Here is an 18961-nt window from a genome sequence, read left to right as displayed (position 1 = left end):
GGGTATGTGCCATGACACCAAGGCAAACACAACAACAACAACAACGTCTCGCAGCTGGTGTTGAGAAGGAGAACGGGATGCACCTACAGGTATTATTCAGTGAAAATACGCATAATGATAATGTTCTTTTTCGTTCTATCGTGTCTTAACACGGCACCTGGCAGTTTTCAGTGTCAGGCTATCTTCAGAAGCACTTGTCGAAGGTTAAAGTTTATGATCCTTTCCCCGTGGCTAACTTTCTAAAAACCGACAATCAAGGAAGGTGCGATGTTTTGAGTGCGGACGTGCAAGACCTGTACTACTCGTTACCGCATGGTGAACTAATGAAAATGGTCAAAATGTGCATCTTCGAAGACAATGATAAAACAGAATTGAGTGCATGTTGTGGAGTTTCTCTTGACAGCTTTTTAGAGATGTTATGCTGTTACCTCCAGTTGACTGTAATTGAATGGAATGGTAGGTCCTTTGTCCAAAATGGTGGCGTTTGTATCGGGTCTAAAGTAGGCCCGGCCCTTTCCAACGTCTTGCTCACCCGGGTTGACAAATTTATTGAAAGTAGCTGGGGAGGGTTAGTTGTAAAGATTTTTCGCTACGTAGATGACTACATCGTGTTCACTTACAAGGGAAATATCACCCAAAGGGTAATAGACGTACTGAAGGTTTTTGAACAAAACGCGCTAAGAATGACATTTACAACAGAAGTTCCAAAAGATGGGGCACTACAGTTTCGCGAATTAAGACTGCACTTAGAAGTGTACCATGTGTACTGGTTATACTCTGCTCTCTTGACCAAGTCTCTCTTGAATTACAAGTCGAGTCATACAGAACGTAAAAATAGCATTATTATCTCATGCCTCAAACCCGCCATTTCCAATTATTGTGAAGATAAGGAATAATGAGAGTGCAATGTGTCAGGCTGCCGGATTAGGTCAAGCGGTTACCCCTCCCATTTGATTTTTCGGGCATTTGATAAACTTCTTGCATGGGTGAATAAAGGCGATAAGCCGAAACAGGAAAGAAAGTAGTTTTTGGTAGTGCTGTGCATTCATGGCGTAGCGCATGGGTTAAAGAATATTGCGGGAAGATACAACGTTGACGTTGTGTTTTCAGCACCAAGCAAACTTCACTGTGTGTGCAGGCAAGCGGAGGTAAAAGCGAAGGGAACAAACACAAAGAAGAAAAGGGTCGTGGCGAGATCAACCATCAGAGTCTTTTTGTATCAAGCAGTGTGGGGTGGTGTACAGGATGCCTTGTACTTGCGAAGCGGTTTACAAAGGCCAAACAGGGCGATGTATAAATGTTCGTTTCAGGGAACGCCATTCCAATTCCAATTATTCTTCATGCAATCTTGCCCGTCATTCGAAGAAAGGTGCACGCACTTCTGTTTTCTCTAACACCGCCATCCTCGCCGAACATAAAGACAGGTTAACATGTGAAATTATAGAGGCATTCCATATTGACGATAATAGTGGCGGGTGCATCAGAGATCTTTCTATTGCTCTCTTATGTATCCGAAAATAACATCTGACTGTCTCACGCGCATGCACCACGGTGCTTCTCACCGCCATGTATGATCAGTAGTTTCGGTTGCCTTCTTTTACATTTGGCGTTTTCCTGAATGGAAAAGCATTTAAACGAACGTTTTCTTCGAATCAAAAAACAGTTGGGAGTCAGCGCTTAATTGTCATTCTTCGTTCGTCTCGTTTCCGCGCGCTGTTCTTACTATGAATCAATACCAACCCGCCCAAACCGCAGCCTTAATTTCCTTCAAATACCCCTATGGGGTCGGGCCTGCCGCAGAAGGCGTGTCCGGAAAAGTTCACTTCGGTATTAATCGCACACTCTCCCACCAACGGCCACGCCCCCGTCATGTGGTGAGCTTGAGGATGAGGGGGATGCCATCTATGTCGGGCAGGCAGCGCGAGTGGTGTTCCCACTGTCTGCAGTTTGTTGCACGGGGGCTGCAGGTGGCTGCTCGACGGACTTGCGTTTGCACGAGCGACTTGCACTTGCTCTTCTTTGCAAGCCCACAAGGTCAAAGCTCAGGGCATCGTGGAGGGTCACGCGGTGAACCATGTTGTGAAAAAGGATGCCGCGGCCAGGCATTGTGACTGGACCCAGCTGCTGAGAGCACCTCTGGGAGGATTACTGCAGTTCTTGAGCGCTGTCTTCGTCATGCGCTATTCCCATAGGGGGCTTGCTGCCGCCGCCATCGCCGTGGTTACCACAGTCGAGGGACTTAGGCAAGAGGGTATTCACTTACGCAGGAGGGCATTCCGGGCATATGAGCATCCCCGCTGCCAAACAATGCGTCCGGAAGGTGAGGTGCTTCTACGCAGCTTGGCTAACTGGACGTGCGAGGAGCTCGCGTTCTGCAGTCCTCCAGGCCTCTCCTCATCGGGTGTTGATGTCGACCCCTGGGAATTTCTCTCAGAGGCGAGCCAAACGGGACACAAACGCCAAGCCTCACACTACAAATGCATGTGCTGTCTGAAGCCCACTCGCCCCGCCAGACCAAAGCCACAGCGATACTGATTGCAGTAGACATTCCTCTACGTAAAACTTGACAAGAAACGAAATTTCTATCAACGAACACAAACTGTGTAGCGGATGCAAGGAGCCGACAGCTTCTCAAAGGAGATGCCGTCGACTCAGCGTGAGAAGCTTAGCTAGAAGCCAGCTATCAAGTGACAAGAGGGTTGGTCGTTTGGTTGCCAGCTTTCGCCGGTCGCAAGCCAGAGAATGGGTCGGAGACAAGTTCAGAAACAAAAAAAAGTTCACAGTCACTCGTACGAGCGCATGCAAAGTGATTTACAATGCAATGCAACTCGGGCAAAGTAACACTCGAGAGGAATTCTTAACAAAAGAAATATTGCACCTTGCACTAACACAATTGCACTAACACAAGAGAGACAAACAAAACACAATTTGTTCACAAAGCACTGCGACAGTCCGATGACCGAAAATCACGAAACAGCCGCCCCGCAGGCTGGCGCACGTTGCCTCGCTGATCGGTGGCTGAACGAGTGTTATTGGCCCGGTAGTCGTGGGGGCGCTCTTCTATGAAGCCTGAAGGGCGGCTCGGGCTAACAGACAGCAGTCCCCTCCATATACAGGTTTTTCCACCTATCATCAACCAAAGATTTAAAAAAAAGTGGCTCAACGGAGCTTGGCGAAACTAACAAGATATTTTTTCTCATCGTCCAACGCTCCTCAGTGTATTTTTAAATTGGCTTAATTAGCTATTTAGCCAAGGTGAATTAGGGGAAAATTCTATTATTCAGTTTAGGGTATTGTTTTCAAATATGCCCCGAATCCTGTGACATTGTGTTATCACCGGACTCTGGGCTCGCACCAGTTGACGTCTTGAAAGGTTCCTTCTGCCTGTCCTCTGAATTCAAATCCACAGCCCCAGTAACGATGTTGCGTTCTTCAGTCTTCACACCTCGCTTCCTTCGAGGTGCTCGTTTATGTGGTGTTCGCCTCATAGCAGACGGCCAGAGAATGGACGAACGATGATGCACGAACGTTCAAAGCAAGTAGACTTTTAAACACTTAAAAAGTGCGCAGAAACAAATACACACGGAATAAACAAAAGCTATGAACTCGGCTACCAAAGCTCGCACAAACGTACACTCGAGCTCTAAGCTCTTTACAGAGCTTGCCGAAAGCCAGGGTCTCCCTACGTCGCTGCGCGATGCCCGACAGAGAACCTTCCAGATACCAGAGCTGACGTAAAAGTACACTCGAGATTCAAGCTCGCTCTACACTGCTTGCCGATAGCCGGGAGCTGTCTACATCGCTGCGCGAAGCCTGACCTAGAACAACATAACATGATGCAACACGCTCTTAATTAACCGAGTTCGAAAATTCCCGAAAAGGCCTAGGGCGCTGGAAGAGACGGAAAGCGCGTAAGCACGCGCTAAGCTGTCTCCCTGTCCCTGTCTTCTCGAGAGTGCTAGAATCTCTGGAGCATCTGTCCACGCGCGCGCTGCTTCGCCGCGGGGTATAGAAGGGCATGGCCTTAGAGCTGGGATGCGCTCGCAGCCGCGCACGCCTTCAGAAATGCGTGGGAAAGTTCTTTTCCTCTTGAATTATCAATGCGCCCTATTCAAACGCCTTGTGGTCGCTATATCGGCCTTGCATGCCTTGCCAGAAGAAGACTGCTGGGATCTTTTGCCCAGCCAGTCTAAACAAAGAAAAGGCCGCGAATTGCCGCTCACACAGGGTAAGTTCGTGAGCACATTTCTCGCGTGTTACCCTTCCGCGGCATGCACTATGTTCACGGCAAGTCCAAGTTCTTGCAGTGGTGCGGGCATCGCTTGACCGAGTTCGTGTGACCGTAAGCACAACACAGTTCGAGGAGTCACTTTCCGTGCACTGTCCGAGGAGCGCATAGCTGTCCCATGGTCGCACACCACGAGCACACACATAGGTGTGCACAGGCGAGCGGGACCGTTCACGCCTGCTGGCGGAACACGACAGGCTAAGGGATAATTTTGACTAACTGATCGGAGTCAGGTAAGTGCGTCGCGTCGAGCAAGCTGCAACGCCTCGCTCTCTTCTTCTTGATGCGTCACAGTGCGTCTCAGGTGCGCCATCGCATTCGGTTGTTAGTAGTTCTTCTGTGCGGGCTCCTGTCCCGTCATTCACGATTTCCGCCTGTGTGCTTCTCTCACGTGAGTGACTTGCTTCCCTTACCTCGAAGGTCCCGTCGCATGCACTTATTTCGGCTGCCTCGTTTTGGGCGGAGGCGTTCACAGATTCACACTGCATCACCGCCTCTCGCTTTCTGCGCGGTCTGCGGGATGTGTCGGGGACTGACTTAGGTGCCTCAGTGGGCGTGGTGGGCACTGGCACTAGAACTGCAGCGATGTCCACCGCGTCGTTCGCCTTCCCGTACTATCTGGCTTCGCACGCGAGATCCCATCCACTCTACTCATCAGGAAACGGCTTAGCTGGCTCTTGGCACGTGGTAGCATCAGGTTCCACACCCTCTGCGTCCCCCCGCAAGCTGTCTACTGACTCTGTCAGAGTTGCACTCTCAAGTGCGATATTTGAGCGGCTTAGCTGCACAAACGCGACGAGGAGCATCTCAGTTTTGGGCGTGCGCCGTAGCGTTGGACACGGCTGTGGCGATGTCCGGCTCGCCTTTTGCCAATATAGTCTAGTAAGCAGCGTCGTGCTCGCTAACTCATCTCAACAAGTCGCAAGGGGTCGCCGGGATCTCAGCGCACAACGCGACGGAGTCTAAGCTCAACTGCACGCGCCCATCGGGGTCAGAACCTAGGACGATCTGCGCGACACTCGCTGCCCATGACAGGAAATGTTGCACTGCCATGCGCTCCTCGGCGTCGATTTGTCTTCGGGTTTCCGTTCCCGCCTTTCGAACTTCTGCGTTCCGTATTACATTTCGGATTTTTGCTTCTGCTACTTCCCTTTCGGCTTCTTTTTGTGCCCTTCGGGCTTCGGCGTCTGCTATTACTATCGCCTTCTCGGCTTTTGCCTCAATTTTTCGAATCTTCACCTCGCACTGAAGCCCCCACAGTTCGCTAGTGTTACCAGTTCACTTCATCTTCCTCCTACCGATGGCTGCTGTCGTGCTACTCGTGCGAACAACGCACCTCCCGCTCCTAATGCCTGCGCCACGCACGCCAACGGATCCAAGAAATCCCGCTCACCTGAGCAACTGTTGCTCCTTTCTCGTCGCTTCGTTCCTCGATGTGCGGCCCTCTCCTGACGTTGGTCACATGGGCCGTCACCACTTGCAGACCCTGGGTCCCTTGCACGAGTCTGTTTTCGTTCGCCTTGAACAGCCTTGAATCTCTATGAGCCCAGATAGACGTTGCGCTTGCTTGCAAACGGGCTAGGGAGTGCTGGTGGTCGCCAAATACTGGCGTGGATGCGCCAGTAAAGATGTTCTATTCTTCCTTCTCCGCACATCGTTTCCTTCGAGGTGCTGGTTTATTTGGCGCTGGTCTCTTGGCGAACGGCGAGATGGTGGATCAACAATGACACATGGACATACAACGGAACTGCACAGAAACGCATACATATGGAGACAACAAAAGCTTCGCAGACAGCAGCTAAAGCTTACACAAAAGTACGCTCGAGCTCCAAGGTCGCTCTACATCGCTTGCAGAAAGCCGGGGATTGTCTACACTGCTGCGCGAAGCCTGACCAAAAACCCCGCAACGATTATTTGTTGCTGCGGACAAGCCAAGGGTACAGTGACGATTAGAGAGATTAACCGAAGTGACATACGCTCGGAAGAGCGTAATCGCAACGCACGCTACTGCGATCCCCGACGAAGGCTCTGACAGCGACAGTGCCAGGCTACTCTCACATTTGCAGCAATGGGAGGCCGGCAGAAAGCAACGTTTGCCAAGCGCGCCTCTTCCCAAGTGTCGAAGTGGCGCTGTGCCTACTCAGGCGTTGTTGACATGCACAGCGTCGGCAGACACTGCTGTGTTGCTGCAGGAAAAAATTTCGGCATGTAATGAAGTGTTTGTGATTGTCGCCAACCAGTATACAATAGGTAAGCAGAATTTTATTTTCAAGGTGTAAAGCTACTTCCAAATTCCATCAGTATTCATTTCCTCTGGAGCTGGCGGAATAAATCAAGTGAAGCATGTGGGATTAACGAAAAGCTCTTCAGTGTCTTCATCGCCTTGAGAATTCGAAGCTTCTGCTGCAGCAGTTTCGAACCGGATTTCGTGAAGCCGCTGACGAGAACTTCCTGGATATGTACAGCTTTTAAACACGTGTAGTCAGCGTACTATAGTCTAGAAAATACGGCATGAAAAACACGGTCTTATGATTTACCGAGGGCAAGTGTAATATGCTGGATCTGAGATGAAGAACGTCCTGAAACTCAAGTACTCTCCAGACTGCCTTGGCAGATGGTTCCTTGCATGCGGGATCACGCAAAATTTACCTCCCGGCCCCGGTAACAGGCATGTCTACCTTGTAAACGGATGTAACCAAATAATTAAAAATTTATTTCCTAATTGCATTCTTCTGATGCTGTAAAGGCTTCCGGTCATTCACAGCCGGCATGCACCTGAGATTATAAAGTATGACACATCATTCCAGTTCCGATAACCCAGGAAGCGCACAAAATTTTCAAAACGTGTTTGCGGGACATATATGAGACACAATGGGTTTCTCCAAAGATACAATTTTCGCGAGGTCTAAAGAATGGCGGCTTAAGTGGTCTTGAAAAAAAAATGTTTAGGACACTTACGCTGAGATAAGTGCTTCATGTGTGCCGTCTTGCAATCGAATAGTAGACCTTTCCTCTTTGACCGGTAAGTCATTGCCTTATATTTAAACGCGCATGCCCAGCTCGCGCTTGGTCGGTGGCTGGGAGCGTGCGCTTGCGCGAGCCTCTCTGAAGGTTGCCACTTCGTCACCGAGAGGGAATCCGATAGGCGGCCGAAGAGAATGGCAGGAAGCTCTCTTGTTCGCAGGCAGCGGTGCGGCACAGTTTGTTCCTTTTACCAAGTTAGACAGCATGCGCTCTAGTTCTTGCTCAAATGAAGTTGGTTTAGCGAGTCTTTGTAGTCTTCTCGCCTTCCGGATACCAAGAGATGGCGGGCAGCTTTTATTTGCACGGGACTAGAGCGCCACCATGTTGGCACGTGAAACATGCAGGCTGCGCATCCAAATTCATATCGAAAGCGTTTTTGAGAGATTTCCTTGCGAGCTGCTCGCTTTTAAGGCGACAGTCACTACTGGGGCCCCACCCGGACGGTCGTAAACTGAAGCCCGTCGCAGTTGAAGATATTCATAAAATTAGGCAAGACAAGCAAAAACCAAATCCAAGAGAAAGGAGAAGGAGATGAGTAGAAAAGTACAAAAAAAGAGACTCCGTCTCTTGCTTCGGTTCGCGCCAATCCATCTCGATCTTACCCCTGTACATTAGCCAATTCAACCGAGGCTGTTCCAACTTCGTTCCACGCGTTTGGGCTAGGGTAGAAGATCGAAAAGGTCGAAAAACACGAACAGATGAAAACTTTATAGATGCATTTCACGATAGTAAAAAATTGGCCGACGATTAGACTTCTTGGTAGTGCAATTTTTCATCGCTGCTGCTGCGGCAATACGGAACACGCAGTTCCGAGCGGTGGCGGCTGTAGGCGCTCTCGGGCTCGGCTTGGACATAGAGCGCGCAACGCACCGCCGCGCTGCGGATCGGACGGACGGAGCGCTACTTTGGCGTCATCTGGGGCCGTCTCCGCGGAGTCCACCTCTTGCCATGCTGACATCTTACCCTCCTCCTCCGTTTTCCTACTGGCGTTCTCTTCGCTATCGCCGTCCTTTTGTACGGAGCACGTTTAGTACTGAGGCCAACAACAACTATAGCTAAGTGGGTTGAAAATGGAGGGACATTAGTACTCTGGCCCAAAGTTTTAACTAAGCCGTAGCCTCTTTTACCCAGTCCCTTTTGTGTAGGTCTATTCGTCAAGAAGCTCGCGGCTTATAGAGAAGCTATTGCGGGAAGCAGGAATCATAGGTCCCGCCTTGAAGACGCGTTCAAAAAGACAAGCTAATAATGTTTTTGTTGTTATTGTGTAACTCCTGCCGCCGGCATATGCTTGTGTGTGTTCTGATTGCGCTGTGCTCAGAACTGCACACAGGATGTCAGATGTACGGCTTTCTGTATATTTTGGCATGTTGTTGTTTGTTTCAATGCCCAACCCTATCTGGGTCCTTGTTAGGACCGATATTAATAATAAATAAACTGTAATGCGGAAACTCGCACAGGTAGTGTGGGCGGCCACAGTCCTTGTCCCAGCAGTTCTGCTCAGGTGACCGGCGTTCGCAAAAGCGCACACGAGCTTCGTCAGCTTCGTCTTCTATCTTCTTCCTCTCCTTCGGCAGCGCTAGCAGCTGAGGCAGCAAACCCCAACTCTCTTTCTTACAATACCCCCGGGGTGAAAAGGCGCCATCCTGGCGGCCTAAGGGCACGAGACGAGAGCTGGGTCGTAGTAGGGCTTCAGGCGGTCTAAGTGCACAATTTCACGGCCGCGGCGGCGATGGTCAGACGAAGGCGTGGTGGGCTCCACAAGATAATTAACTGGAGATGTCTGCTGAACAACGCGATAGGGGCACTGGTAGTTGCTCAGCAGTTTTGTAGACTGTCCTGGGCTGGAGGAGGGCACCCAAAGCCAAACCAAGGAGTCCGGAAGATAAGGCGGCGGCAGACCGGGAGAAGCGGCGCGGGAGCTGTTCTGACGGTGCTGGTCGTGTGAAGTAAAGGAACGGGCGAGTTGACGGCATTCTTCGGCATGCGCAGCGGCCTGAGAGACGGTTGTAAATTCGGACGAATCGGGGCAGTAAGGGAGTATGGTGTCCATGATGGAGGAAGGCTCGTGTCCGTACAGAAGAAAATACGGGGAAAAACCAGTAGTGGCTTGCGTTGCAGAGTTGTAGGCGTATGTTACGAAAGGTAGAACGCGGTCCCAGTCTGAGTGATCGGCAGAAACGTACTTGGCCATCATGTCGCCGAGGGTCCGGTTAAAGCGCTCGGTCATGCCGTTCGTCTGCGGATGGTACGAAGACGTCGTGCGGTGAACAATATGACACTCCCGAAGGAGGGCTTCCACGACGCCGTCAAGAAGACGCGACCCCGGTCGCTGAGCAATTCCTGAGGCGCACCGCGCCGAAGAATGAGGTTCTGAAGTATGAAACCGGCTACGTCAGAGGCCGTCGCAGCTGGCAACGAGGCAGTTTCGGCATAGCGCGTGAGATGATCAATGGCGACGGTGATCCAGCGGTGCCCTGCGGCAGTGATGGGAAGAGGGCCATAAAGGTAAATTCCAACACGGTCGAATGGCCGGGCGGGACACGGTAAAGGTTGCAGAGGAGCAGGTGAGTGCGGTGGTGGGTTCTTGCGACGCTGACATTCCAGGCAAGAGCGTACGTACTGGCGGACGAAACGGTACATGCCCCGCCAATTATACCGATGGCGTAGGCGGGTAAAAGTTTTCAGTAGACCGGCATGAGCGCATTGCGGGTCATCATGATAACTGGCACAAATGGCGGAACGGAGATGCCTTGCAATCACGAGCAGCCATTTGCGACCATCGGGGAGGTAGTTCCGACGGTACAGCACCTGGTCACGCACGACAAAGTGATGGGCTTGACAACGGAGCGCTCTAGAATGGAGGCGCGCTGAGCGGTTGGCTAGGAAATCCAGAAGAGAAGTAATCCAAGGATCCTTGCGCTGCTCAGAAGCCATATCAATAGTGTGAAGAGAAGGTGTGAGGGCGGAAATAGATGGTGGGTCAGGCTCAGAGGTCACAGGGGAGCGCGAGAGAGCGTCGGCGTCGGAGTGTTTACGATCGGAACGATAAATAACCCGAATGTCGTAATCTTGTAAAAGCAGAGCCCAACGAGCGAGGCGGCCAGATGGATCTTTGAGTGACGACAGCCAACAAAGGGCATGGTGATCGGTAATGACATCGAACGGGCGCCCGTATAAGTAAGGACGAAATTTTGTGATCGCCGAAATAATCGCCAAACATTCTTTTTCTGTGACCGAATAATTAGTCTCCGCTTTTGTGAGCGCACGGCTGACGTAAGCAACGACGTACTCATTGAAACCAGGTTTCCGCTGAGCTAGAACGGCACCGAGACCAATGCCGCTGGCGTCTGTGTGCAGTTCTGTAGGCGCGGAAGGGTCGAAATGGCGCAAGATCGGAGGAGGTGAGGAGCGGGCGCAGCGTTGCAAAAGCTTCGCCGCATGCAAGGGACCAAGCAGACAAGTCGTGGCTACCAGCGAGAAGTTGCGTCAGCGGGGCGATAACGGCAGCAAAATTCTTGATGAAACAGCGAAAGTAGGAGCAAAGGCCAAGAAAGCTTCTGAGTTCTTTCAGGGATGTGGGCTTCGGGAAATCTGCAACTGCGCGGAGCTTGGCAGGGTCCGGGAGTACACCATCCTTGGACACGACTTGGCCTAGGATAGTCAGCTGTTGAGCGCCGAAGCGACACTTCTTCAAGTTCAGCTGCAGGCCAGCGTCACTGAGACAGCGAAGAACACTCTATAGGCGAAGAAGATGAGACGGAAAATTCTGGGAGAAGATGACAACGTCGTCCAAGTAGCAGAGGCATGTCTGCCATTTAAGACCACGGAGGATGTTGTCCATCATACACTCAAAAGTGGCAGGCGCGTTGCAGAGACCGAAGGGCATCACATTAAATTCATACAGCCCATCAGGCGTGATGAAAGCTGTTTTCGAGCGATCGACGTGGGCCATCGGCACCTGCCAGTACCCAGAGCGCAGATCCAACGAAGAAAAGCACTCCGCTCCCTGCAGGCAATCCAGCGCGTCGTCTATACGAGGCAGGGGGTAGACGTCCTTCCGAGTAATTTTGTTTAGCCGGCGGTAGTCTACGCAGAATCTAATGGAACCGTCCTTCTTCTTGACGAGCACGACCGGAGAAGCCCACGGGCTGTGAGAGGGCTGGATCACACCGCGATGTATCATGTCGTTCACCTGTTCATCAATGATGCGGCGCTCGGAACCGATCCAGCCGCAGGTGACGGAACCTGTGCCGGCTCTCCAAGGCAGTCTCCCTTCAAATCAATATGGCTGCGACCCCTCCCAACCAATCCCCTAAAGGGCGCCGCCCCCAGCAAATACAGCAAGTTTTTTCCCTTGTGCAATGGAATTGTCGGGGTTTCAAAAACAGGACCAAACGCGCCCACTGAAGGCCGTACATTGACAACTTCGAACACCCCGCCGTAGTCCTTGCGTTGCAAGAAACCGGAGATGCGGTTAAGCTCACGGGCTATAACACTTTTCAACGAGACCCGTTCACCTGTATCCTAGTCCATAAGGGTTACACAGCGCAGGAGGTTGATCTCGACCTAAATTTGGAATATTCGTACGTGATGGTCTCTGTCCTCCCCCTGCGGCGAACAGATAGCCCCGCACACACACTTAATATCTACTGCCCCCCAAAACTCAAAAACATGACTTTTTCTAACATCTTTAGCGCAGCGCTAAGGATCGCGGGTCGCGACCCCCTCATGATAGTGGGCGATTTTAACGCGCCTTGTCTCATGTGGGGTTATTGCAAGGAAGAGACGCGTGGTCGTAAGTTGGCGGAACTTATATCTACGCTGCGCATCACTCTTCTAACCTTCCCGGTCCACCCAACACGTGTAGGGAACTCCGTCACTCGGGACACTTACCTTACCCTCGTGAAACACATCCAACACGCAGAGTGGATCAACACCGAGGACACCCTCGGTAGCGACCACTGCATACTGAACACTGTCATTTACACTCGGCCCTTGCGTCGCCCCCTTGCGCAAGCCAAACTTCCCGACTGGAACGCTTTCCGCCAGGCCCTCCCAGTAACTTCTCTCATGGAACAGGACTACTCCACTTGGGCACACGGACTCATGCAAACACTCCGTTCGCACGAAAAGCATATCCAGCTTACGGAGCGTGCACCTGACGTGGATAACCACCTGATGCACCTCTGGGAAGCTCGCCGCAGCCTCACTAAGCGATGGCGGCGGCAGAAACACATCCGTAAACTCCGCGCTCGCATCTCTGACCTCACCCAGCAAGCTGCCGAGTATGCTGCCCAGCTCGCAGACACTAACTGGGTAGATCGATGCAACAGCGCAGCAAGACATATGTCCAGCCGCAACACTTGGCGGCTCTTCAGGACTCTCATAGACCCCACACAAACACGCTCGGAAACACATAAACACATCAATCGCGCGATACACAACTTTCAAGGAAACACGAAGCAGCTAGCGAACACCTTGCGCTCACAATACCTCAATCAGGATCAAGACCCGCGTGGGCAGGATTATTCGTATGCAGGCTGCGTTAATCCGGAACTGGATCAACTTTTCCAGCTTCACGACCTTCGCGCGGCTCTTGTCAAAATGCGCAGGGGGACGGCGCCCGGGAGGGATAAGGTCACAGTCATATTATTGGCGAACCTTCCTGATCGGGCATACGAAACCCTACTCGAATATATTAACGCCATTTGGACCGGGGACACTTCATTGTCACCGGATTGGAAGACATCATTGGTAACCTTTATCCCAAAGGCGAGGAAACCGGTAAACACAGACAACGTCCGGCCCATCTCCCTCACTTCATGCGTAGGAAAACTGATGGAAACGATGGTCCGTGACCGCCTCTCAGAATATCTCGAGAGCAAGAACTCCTTTTTCGACACCATGTTCGGTTTCCGACCCAGTTAGTCCGCACAAGACATCCTTTTACAGCTTCATCACGAGGTTCTCGAACCCATAGAACACCCACACAACGACAAAATAGTCCTAGCACTCAATCTCAAGGGTGCGTTTGACAATGTTAAACACGGCGCCATACTAAAGAACCTTAGCGAGATCAACTGTGGTCCTCGTACATTCAATTACATCAAAGATTTCATAACAGACCGCTTGGCCTATATACGTATAAAAGAGACCGAGTACGGCCCGTTTGAGATGGGAACGCGGGGCACACCACAAGGCGCTGTGTTGTCCCCGCTTCTCTTTAACATAGCTATGATGTATCTCCCGGCACAGCTGAGGGCTGTCGGCGGTGTTCAGCATGCGCTCTACGCCGATGACATCACCATCTGGGCCACTACGGGAAACATAGGAGAGATGGAGGAATGCCTGCAAGCAGCGGCGAGCATAGTTGACCACTATGCCACGTACTGCGGCCTCCAGTGCTCCCCGTCCAAGTCTGAATTTGTGCATATTCGATCTTCTCTGAAATGCAAAATCTCCGTTCAGCTTTCTCTCGCAAGCTGCCCCATCCGTGAAGCGAAGGAGCTACGAATACTTGGTCTCTTCATTAATCAACATCGTAAGGCAGACACAACTCTTGCCGAACTCCGCAAAGTTGGCGACCAGGTGGGCCGAATGGTTCGCCGCGTTTCCAACAAGCGAGGAGGGTTGCGAAGTAAGGATGCGATGCGGCTCGCGCATGCCTTCGTAACAAGTCGAGTACTGTACTCGACTCCTTACCTCCGCTTACGGAAACATGACGAAGATCACTTGGAGATTGTACTCCTCAACATTTTCAAGAGAGCCCTCGACCTCCCGGTATCCACTTCCAACGCGCGACTTCTCGCGTTGGGGGTGGTGAACACCTATCGAGAACTCCGCGAGGCGCATCTCGTTAACCAATACACGCGTCTCGCCCAGACCGTGTCCGGTCGCCGCCTCTTGGACCGGTTACATATCAGGCATGATCACCATACCATGGAACGGGTTCGAGTGCCAGAACTGTGGAGAAGCGCCCTCTACGTTCGACCCTTTCCGACTAATATGAACAAGGAGGACCATAATGGCCGGCGCCAGGCGCGGACGAATGCACTGCACCGCTACTATGGCTCAAAGAAACACGTCTTCTACGTCGACATTGCAGGCCCCTACCGCTCCAGGGGGGAATGGTACACGGCTGCAGTCATACACGAGGGAAAACAGGTGGACGGCCTCTCGTTCAGAGCGCCCAACTCAACGCATGCGGAGGAGGTTGCGTTCGCCCTCGCAGCCTCCCATCCCGACTCTAAATTCATCCTCACAGACTCTCGCGGAGCCTGTCGTAACTTTAAGTTCGGTTGGATCACTCCACTCGCTCACCAAATTTTACACCGCAGTACTCGCGACGGCGATCCAACTCATCACAATCATATGGGTCCCCGGCCACCAAGGCATGCCAGGTAACGAAGCCGCCCATGAGGCAGCCCGCGCACTCACTCACCGGGCACCAGGCGTCCCTTGGGAGGAGCTTAACCCAGATCACAACCCTTTCCTTTCTTTTAAAGAAATTACTGAGCACTATCGTGCCGAACACCGCGATACCCAATTCCTATGAAAGGACTGGGTAAAGCAGGCGAACGAATTCTCCTCAGGCTCTTTACAAACACCCTGCTGTGCCCGGCGGTTCTCAAGCACTTTAATCCTTCTTTTGACGGCCGCTGCTCATTCTGTGGGGAGGTGGCCGACACCTTCCACATGGTTTGGGCATGCAGAAAAAATCCTTCTCTCCCCCCAATCACCCCTTCCCCTACCCGAGAGGACTGGGAGGCGGCCCTGCTCAGCTGCCAGGAACTATCGGCCCAACAGGCCCTGGTTCAGCGGACTTGTGCAGCGGTCTCGACCAACGGGATCCCGGAATGAGGGACTCCGCCTTATATTGTACGGGCCTCTCTCCGAGCAGCTCTCTGTACATTTCTAAATAAATGCTTTTCTCCTCCTCCTCGGCGGAGGAGACGCGGTAGGGGGGTTGGCACAAGGGTCCATGGGTGCCAGTGTCGATATGGTGGCGAACCGCTGCGGCACGACCCAACGGTGCTTGAGGTGAGTCGAAGGATGTGCGGAAGCGCTGCAGCAAAGCGATGAGCTGGGCGCGTTGGTGATGTGGTAGAGCGGCATCGACCGAATGGGAAAACATATCCGGGGAGGACGGGTCGGCGACATCGGCGGGAGGAGTGAGAGCGTTGATGTCATGGGCGTCACGGTCATCAAGGAGAGGAGAAGCGTCGTCGAGATCGATGACATCAACCGTACCAAGCGATTCTCCCCGAAGTAAAGTGGTTGGGAAAGGCAACGGGTTCGCGACGTACAGAGCGCCACAACCACCAGCAAGTGTGAGCACGGCATGAGGGAGCAAGACAGACTTGCGGTGCGCACAAAGAGGTGAGGGTGAATAAAGGCCAGTAGCGTCAGAGAGGGCAGCACAAGTCAGCGGCACGAGAACAGAAGAGAAAGCTGGCACGTCGACGTCGTCAGCGGCGAGAATAGGCGCGGCGGTAACAGGGTAGGCGTCCACAAGAGCATCACACAGCGGCGACAAATCAATTTCAGCACGTGCACAGTCAATGATGGCGTGATGCGCGGACAGAAAGTCCCACCCGAGGATGATGTCATGAGAGGATCGGGAGAGAACGAAGAACTCAATGGTGTATGAGGGGCCTTGGATGACGAGGCGGGCAGTGCACGCTGCGAGAGGGCGAATGTGGTCAGCGCTGGCGGTGCGAAGCGAAAGGTCAGAAAGTGGCGTCATCACTTTTTTTAATTTGCGGCCCAAGTTGCGACTAATGATGGACACGGCAGCACCAGTGTCAATAAGCGCGTCAACAGTAACACTTTCAACGATCACTTCAATAACGTTCATAGGGCTTTAGACGGGCTTGAGACAGTCGTTGACGGCGCAGTTCTTGCCTCCGGAACTGCGGCGCCTAGTTTTCCGCTTGAAGAGGTGGGGACCGGCGGCGCATAGCAGAGAGCGAACGGCGTCGAGGAGACGGTGACCGATGGCTTCGGTTGTAGGTGTCGGAGCGAGGCGGAGAGGGATTCGGAGGCGGCAGAGGTGAAGAGACAGGGACGGAGGGCAATGAAGCGTCGTACGTTGGAGAGCGCCCGTACTCGTAAGCACCGGATCCGCGAGTGCGGCACCGGCGGGCCACATGACCAGCGAGACCGCAGGCATAGCATATCGGGCGGTTATCTGGGGTGCGCTACGGATTCATAGGGCGGGGACCGGTAGGAGGCAAAGGATGGTGAGGGCGCGGCAGTGCCGACGCGAGCTGCTGCTGAGGGTACATGTTGACAGGCGGCGCATAAGTCGGAACACCCGGCTGAGGTCGTGGCCGGATGACTGCTTCAGCGTATGTTAACGGTGCAGTGACCGGAGGAGGTAGATTAGTGGGCGGCAGGACCTCAGCTACCTGCTCCTGGATTACACGCTGAATAGAAGGCGATAGCGACAGCGATGCGGCGGGTTGGGAGGTAACCAGCGATAACTGACGGGCGACCTCCTCTCGCACAAACTGCTTGATGTGCTGAAGAAGGGTCGGCTGATCGTTAGCAGGACCGCCTACCGCCAAGCTCGAAAGGTTGTCGTCCGGGAAAATGACACGCCGGGTGGCATGACGCTGTTTTCGGAGCTCGTCGTAGCTCTGACACAAAGAGACGACGTCTGAGACGGTTTGAGGATCTTTAAACACCAACATTTGAAAAGCGTCGTCCTCAATCCCTTTCAGAATGTGTTTGATTTTTTCAGCCTCGGTCATAGATGGATTGAGCCGCTTACACAAGTCAACAACGTCCTCGATGTAGCTGGTGAAATTCTCGCCATTCTGCTGAGCACGACTGCGCAAACGTTGTTCGGCACGAAGTTTGCGGACAGCGGGGCGGCCGAAGACGTCAGTCAGGCTGGTTTTGAGAGCCGACCAGGTAGGAAAATCCGCCTCGTGGTTGCTGAACCACAAGTTGGCGACGTCGGTCAAGTAGAAGATGACGTTCGTGAGCTTAACGACGTCATCCCATTTGTTGTATGCGCTCACGCGTTCGTAGGACGCCAGCCAATCTTCTACGTCGGTGTCGTCAGTGCCGCTGAAGATCGTGGGGTCGCGCTGACGGACGGCACCGGAACAGATGACCGGCTGGGCAGGTTGGACCGAGGTGCCGGACGTCGTGGTAGAGCCTGGTAGCCTGGGCATCTTAGCGCAGATCCACGGGGAGAACAAGCAGCACCTCCACCAAGTGTAATGCAGAAACTCGCACAGTTAGTGTGGGCGGCCACAGTCCTTGCCCCAGCAGTGCTGCTCAGTAGACCGGCGTTCGCAAGAGCGCACACGAGCTTCGTCAGCTTCGTCTTCTATCGTCTTCCTCTCCTTCGGCAGCGCTAGCCGCTGAGGCAGCAAACCGCAACTCTCTTTCTTACAAAATAAATAAATAAATAAATAAATAAATAAATAAATAAATAAATGGGCGCGTCAAGCAGGCGGTGCAAGGAGGCGGAAAAAGTATTTTCTTCTGGTTTCCTAACGACGGAGCAGGGACCCTGGTGGAAATTTTAACGGCGCTAAAGTAACTGCTTAGTTCGCCTCAGAAGATTTTTAATAACATTCTAGCTTCTTGTGTCGTAATGATTCTTTTTTTTTAGTGATTGGGCCTTGCTTTACGTGATGTTTTACTAAACACAACAAATAGTATTATTTGGGTATTGTTCATTTTCGTTTACTACAGAGCAACAGTTGACGCCAAGCTTGCATCGCTGCAAGACATGGCTTACTGCGTGCATAAGGCTTATTGTGCAGCGTATAGTGCCAGCTTGATGTGGAAACATAGCGCTCCTCTTTCATGAACAAAACGAACGAAATTGGTGGGTACAAAATGGTCGCTAGAAATTCTATTGGGGACGTCTTGTTAACTGCATGCACTCGGACAGGTAACGTTCTGTTACAGTCGATTCCTAGGCGAGTTCTTTGATGTGGTCTAGAATAGGCATTCGGGATCGTATTTTAAACTGGACATTAGTCGAATCTTATTAGGCTTCTAGTACTTTTGAGAACTAGAAATATAATATAGGGACGTTTCCTAGCGATTGGTTTCCTTTCGCATATTTTGAAGACATCTTCTAACTCAGCTTTTGCTATTCTCATAAAAAAATCTATAGGCGACACTTAAGCTCGACCTGAAGGGTTTAACGGGATAGCTCAATAGGTTAATGCCTATACATGCAGAATTGGTCATTCTCTACTTAACATTCATAGATCCCTGGGAGTCCTCATACCACTCCTGGCGCAGTGGCGCAGCGGTTAAGTGATGCGCCACTGCACTGCGATGGCAGGCGCTGCCACCGGTGGCGCTTCTGCGACCCACGTTACTCTTGCCGAGCAACCTCTAGCGACTAATAATTAACTGCCACCTGCCATAGTGGGAAGTTTGCTCACCATCCAGTGGGCAGGTTGTGATGTTGCCAAAAGGATTCGTGACCTAGGTGGCCAACCTCGCCTAGGTTCCTTCTATGAGTATTTTTCGTGGATATTTGCTCATGGTCAACGACGTTGACGACGTTGACTGCGCCGACGGTGCCGCCCGAATATCTGCGACACGAGCTTCATAACGCTCTCGTCTTAAAAATGCCGTCGATATACAAACGCCCGTCTACACGCAGTATAT

At 52.2% G+C, this 18961-nt stretch overlaps 1 protein-coding gene across 1 annotated transcript; it reads right to left on the bottom strand.

The window, feature by feature from the left end:
* Window positions 1-1867: 1867 nt before the first annotated feature.
* LOC149328343 (uncharacterized) lies at window positions 1868-17496 on the bottom strand. Its single transcript, XM_089558964.1, has 3 exons — window positions 16577-17496; window positions 5682-5826; window positions 1868-2017 (listed from the first exon to the last, which is right to left on the bottom strand). The coding sequence occupies exons 1-3, from the start codon at window positions 17494-17496 to the stop codon at window positions 1868-1870; spliced, it is 1215 nt and encodes a 404-aa protein (XP_089415090.1).
* Window positions 17497-18961: the final 1465 nt, after the last annotated feature.

The sequence above is a fragment of the Amblyomma mixtum genome, chromosome 9, assembly GCF_055824585.1.
Source record: "Amblyomma mixtum isolate Tamu chromosome 9, ASM5582458v1, whole genome shotgun sequence".
In the NCBI taxonomy this organism is placed as follows: Eukaryota; Metazoa; Arthropoda; class Arachnida; order Ixodida; family Ixodidae; genus Amblyomma; species Amblyomma mixtum.
Note: the sequence above shows the minus strand (reverse complement) of the source record. Positions and strands in the feature narration are given on the sequence as shown.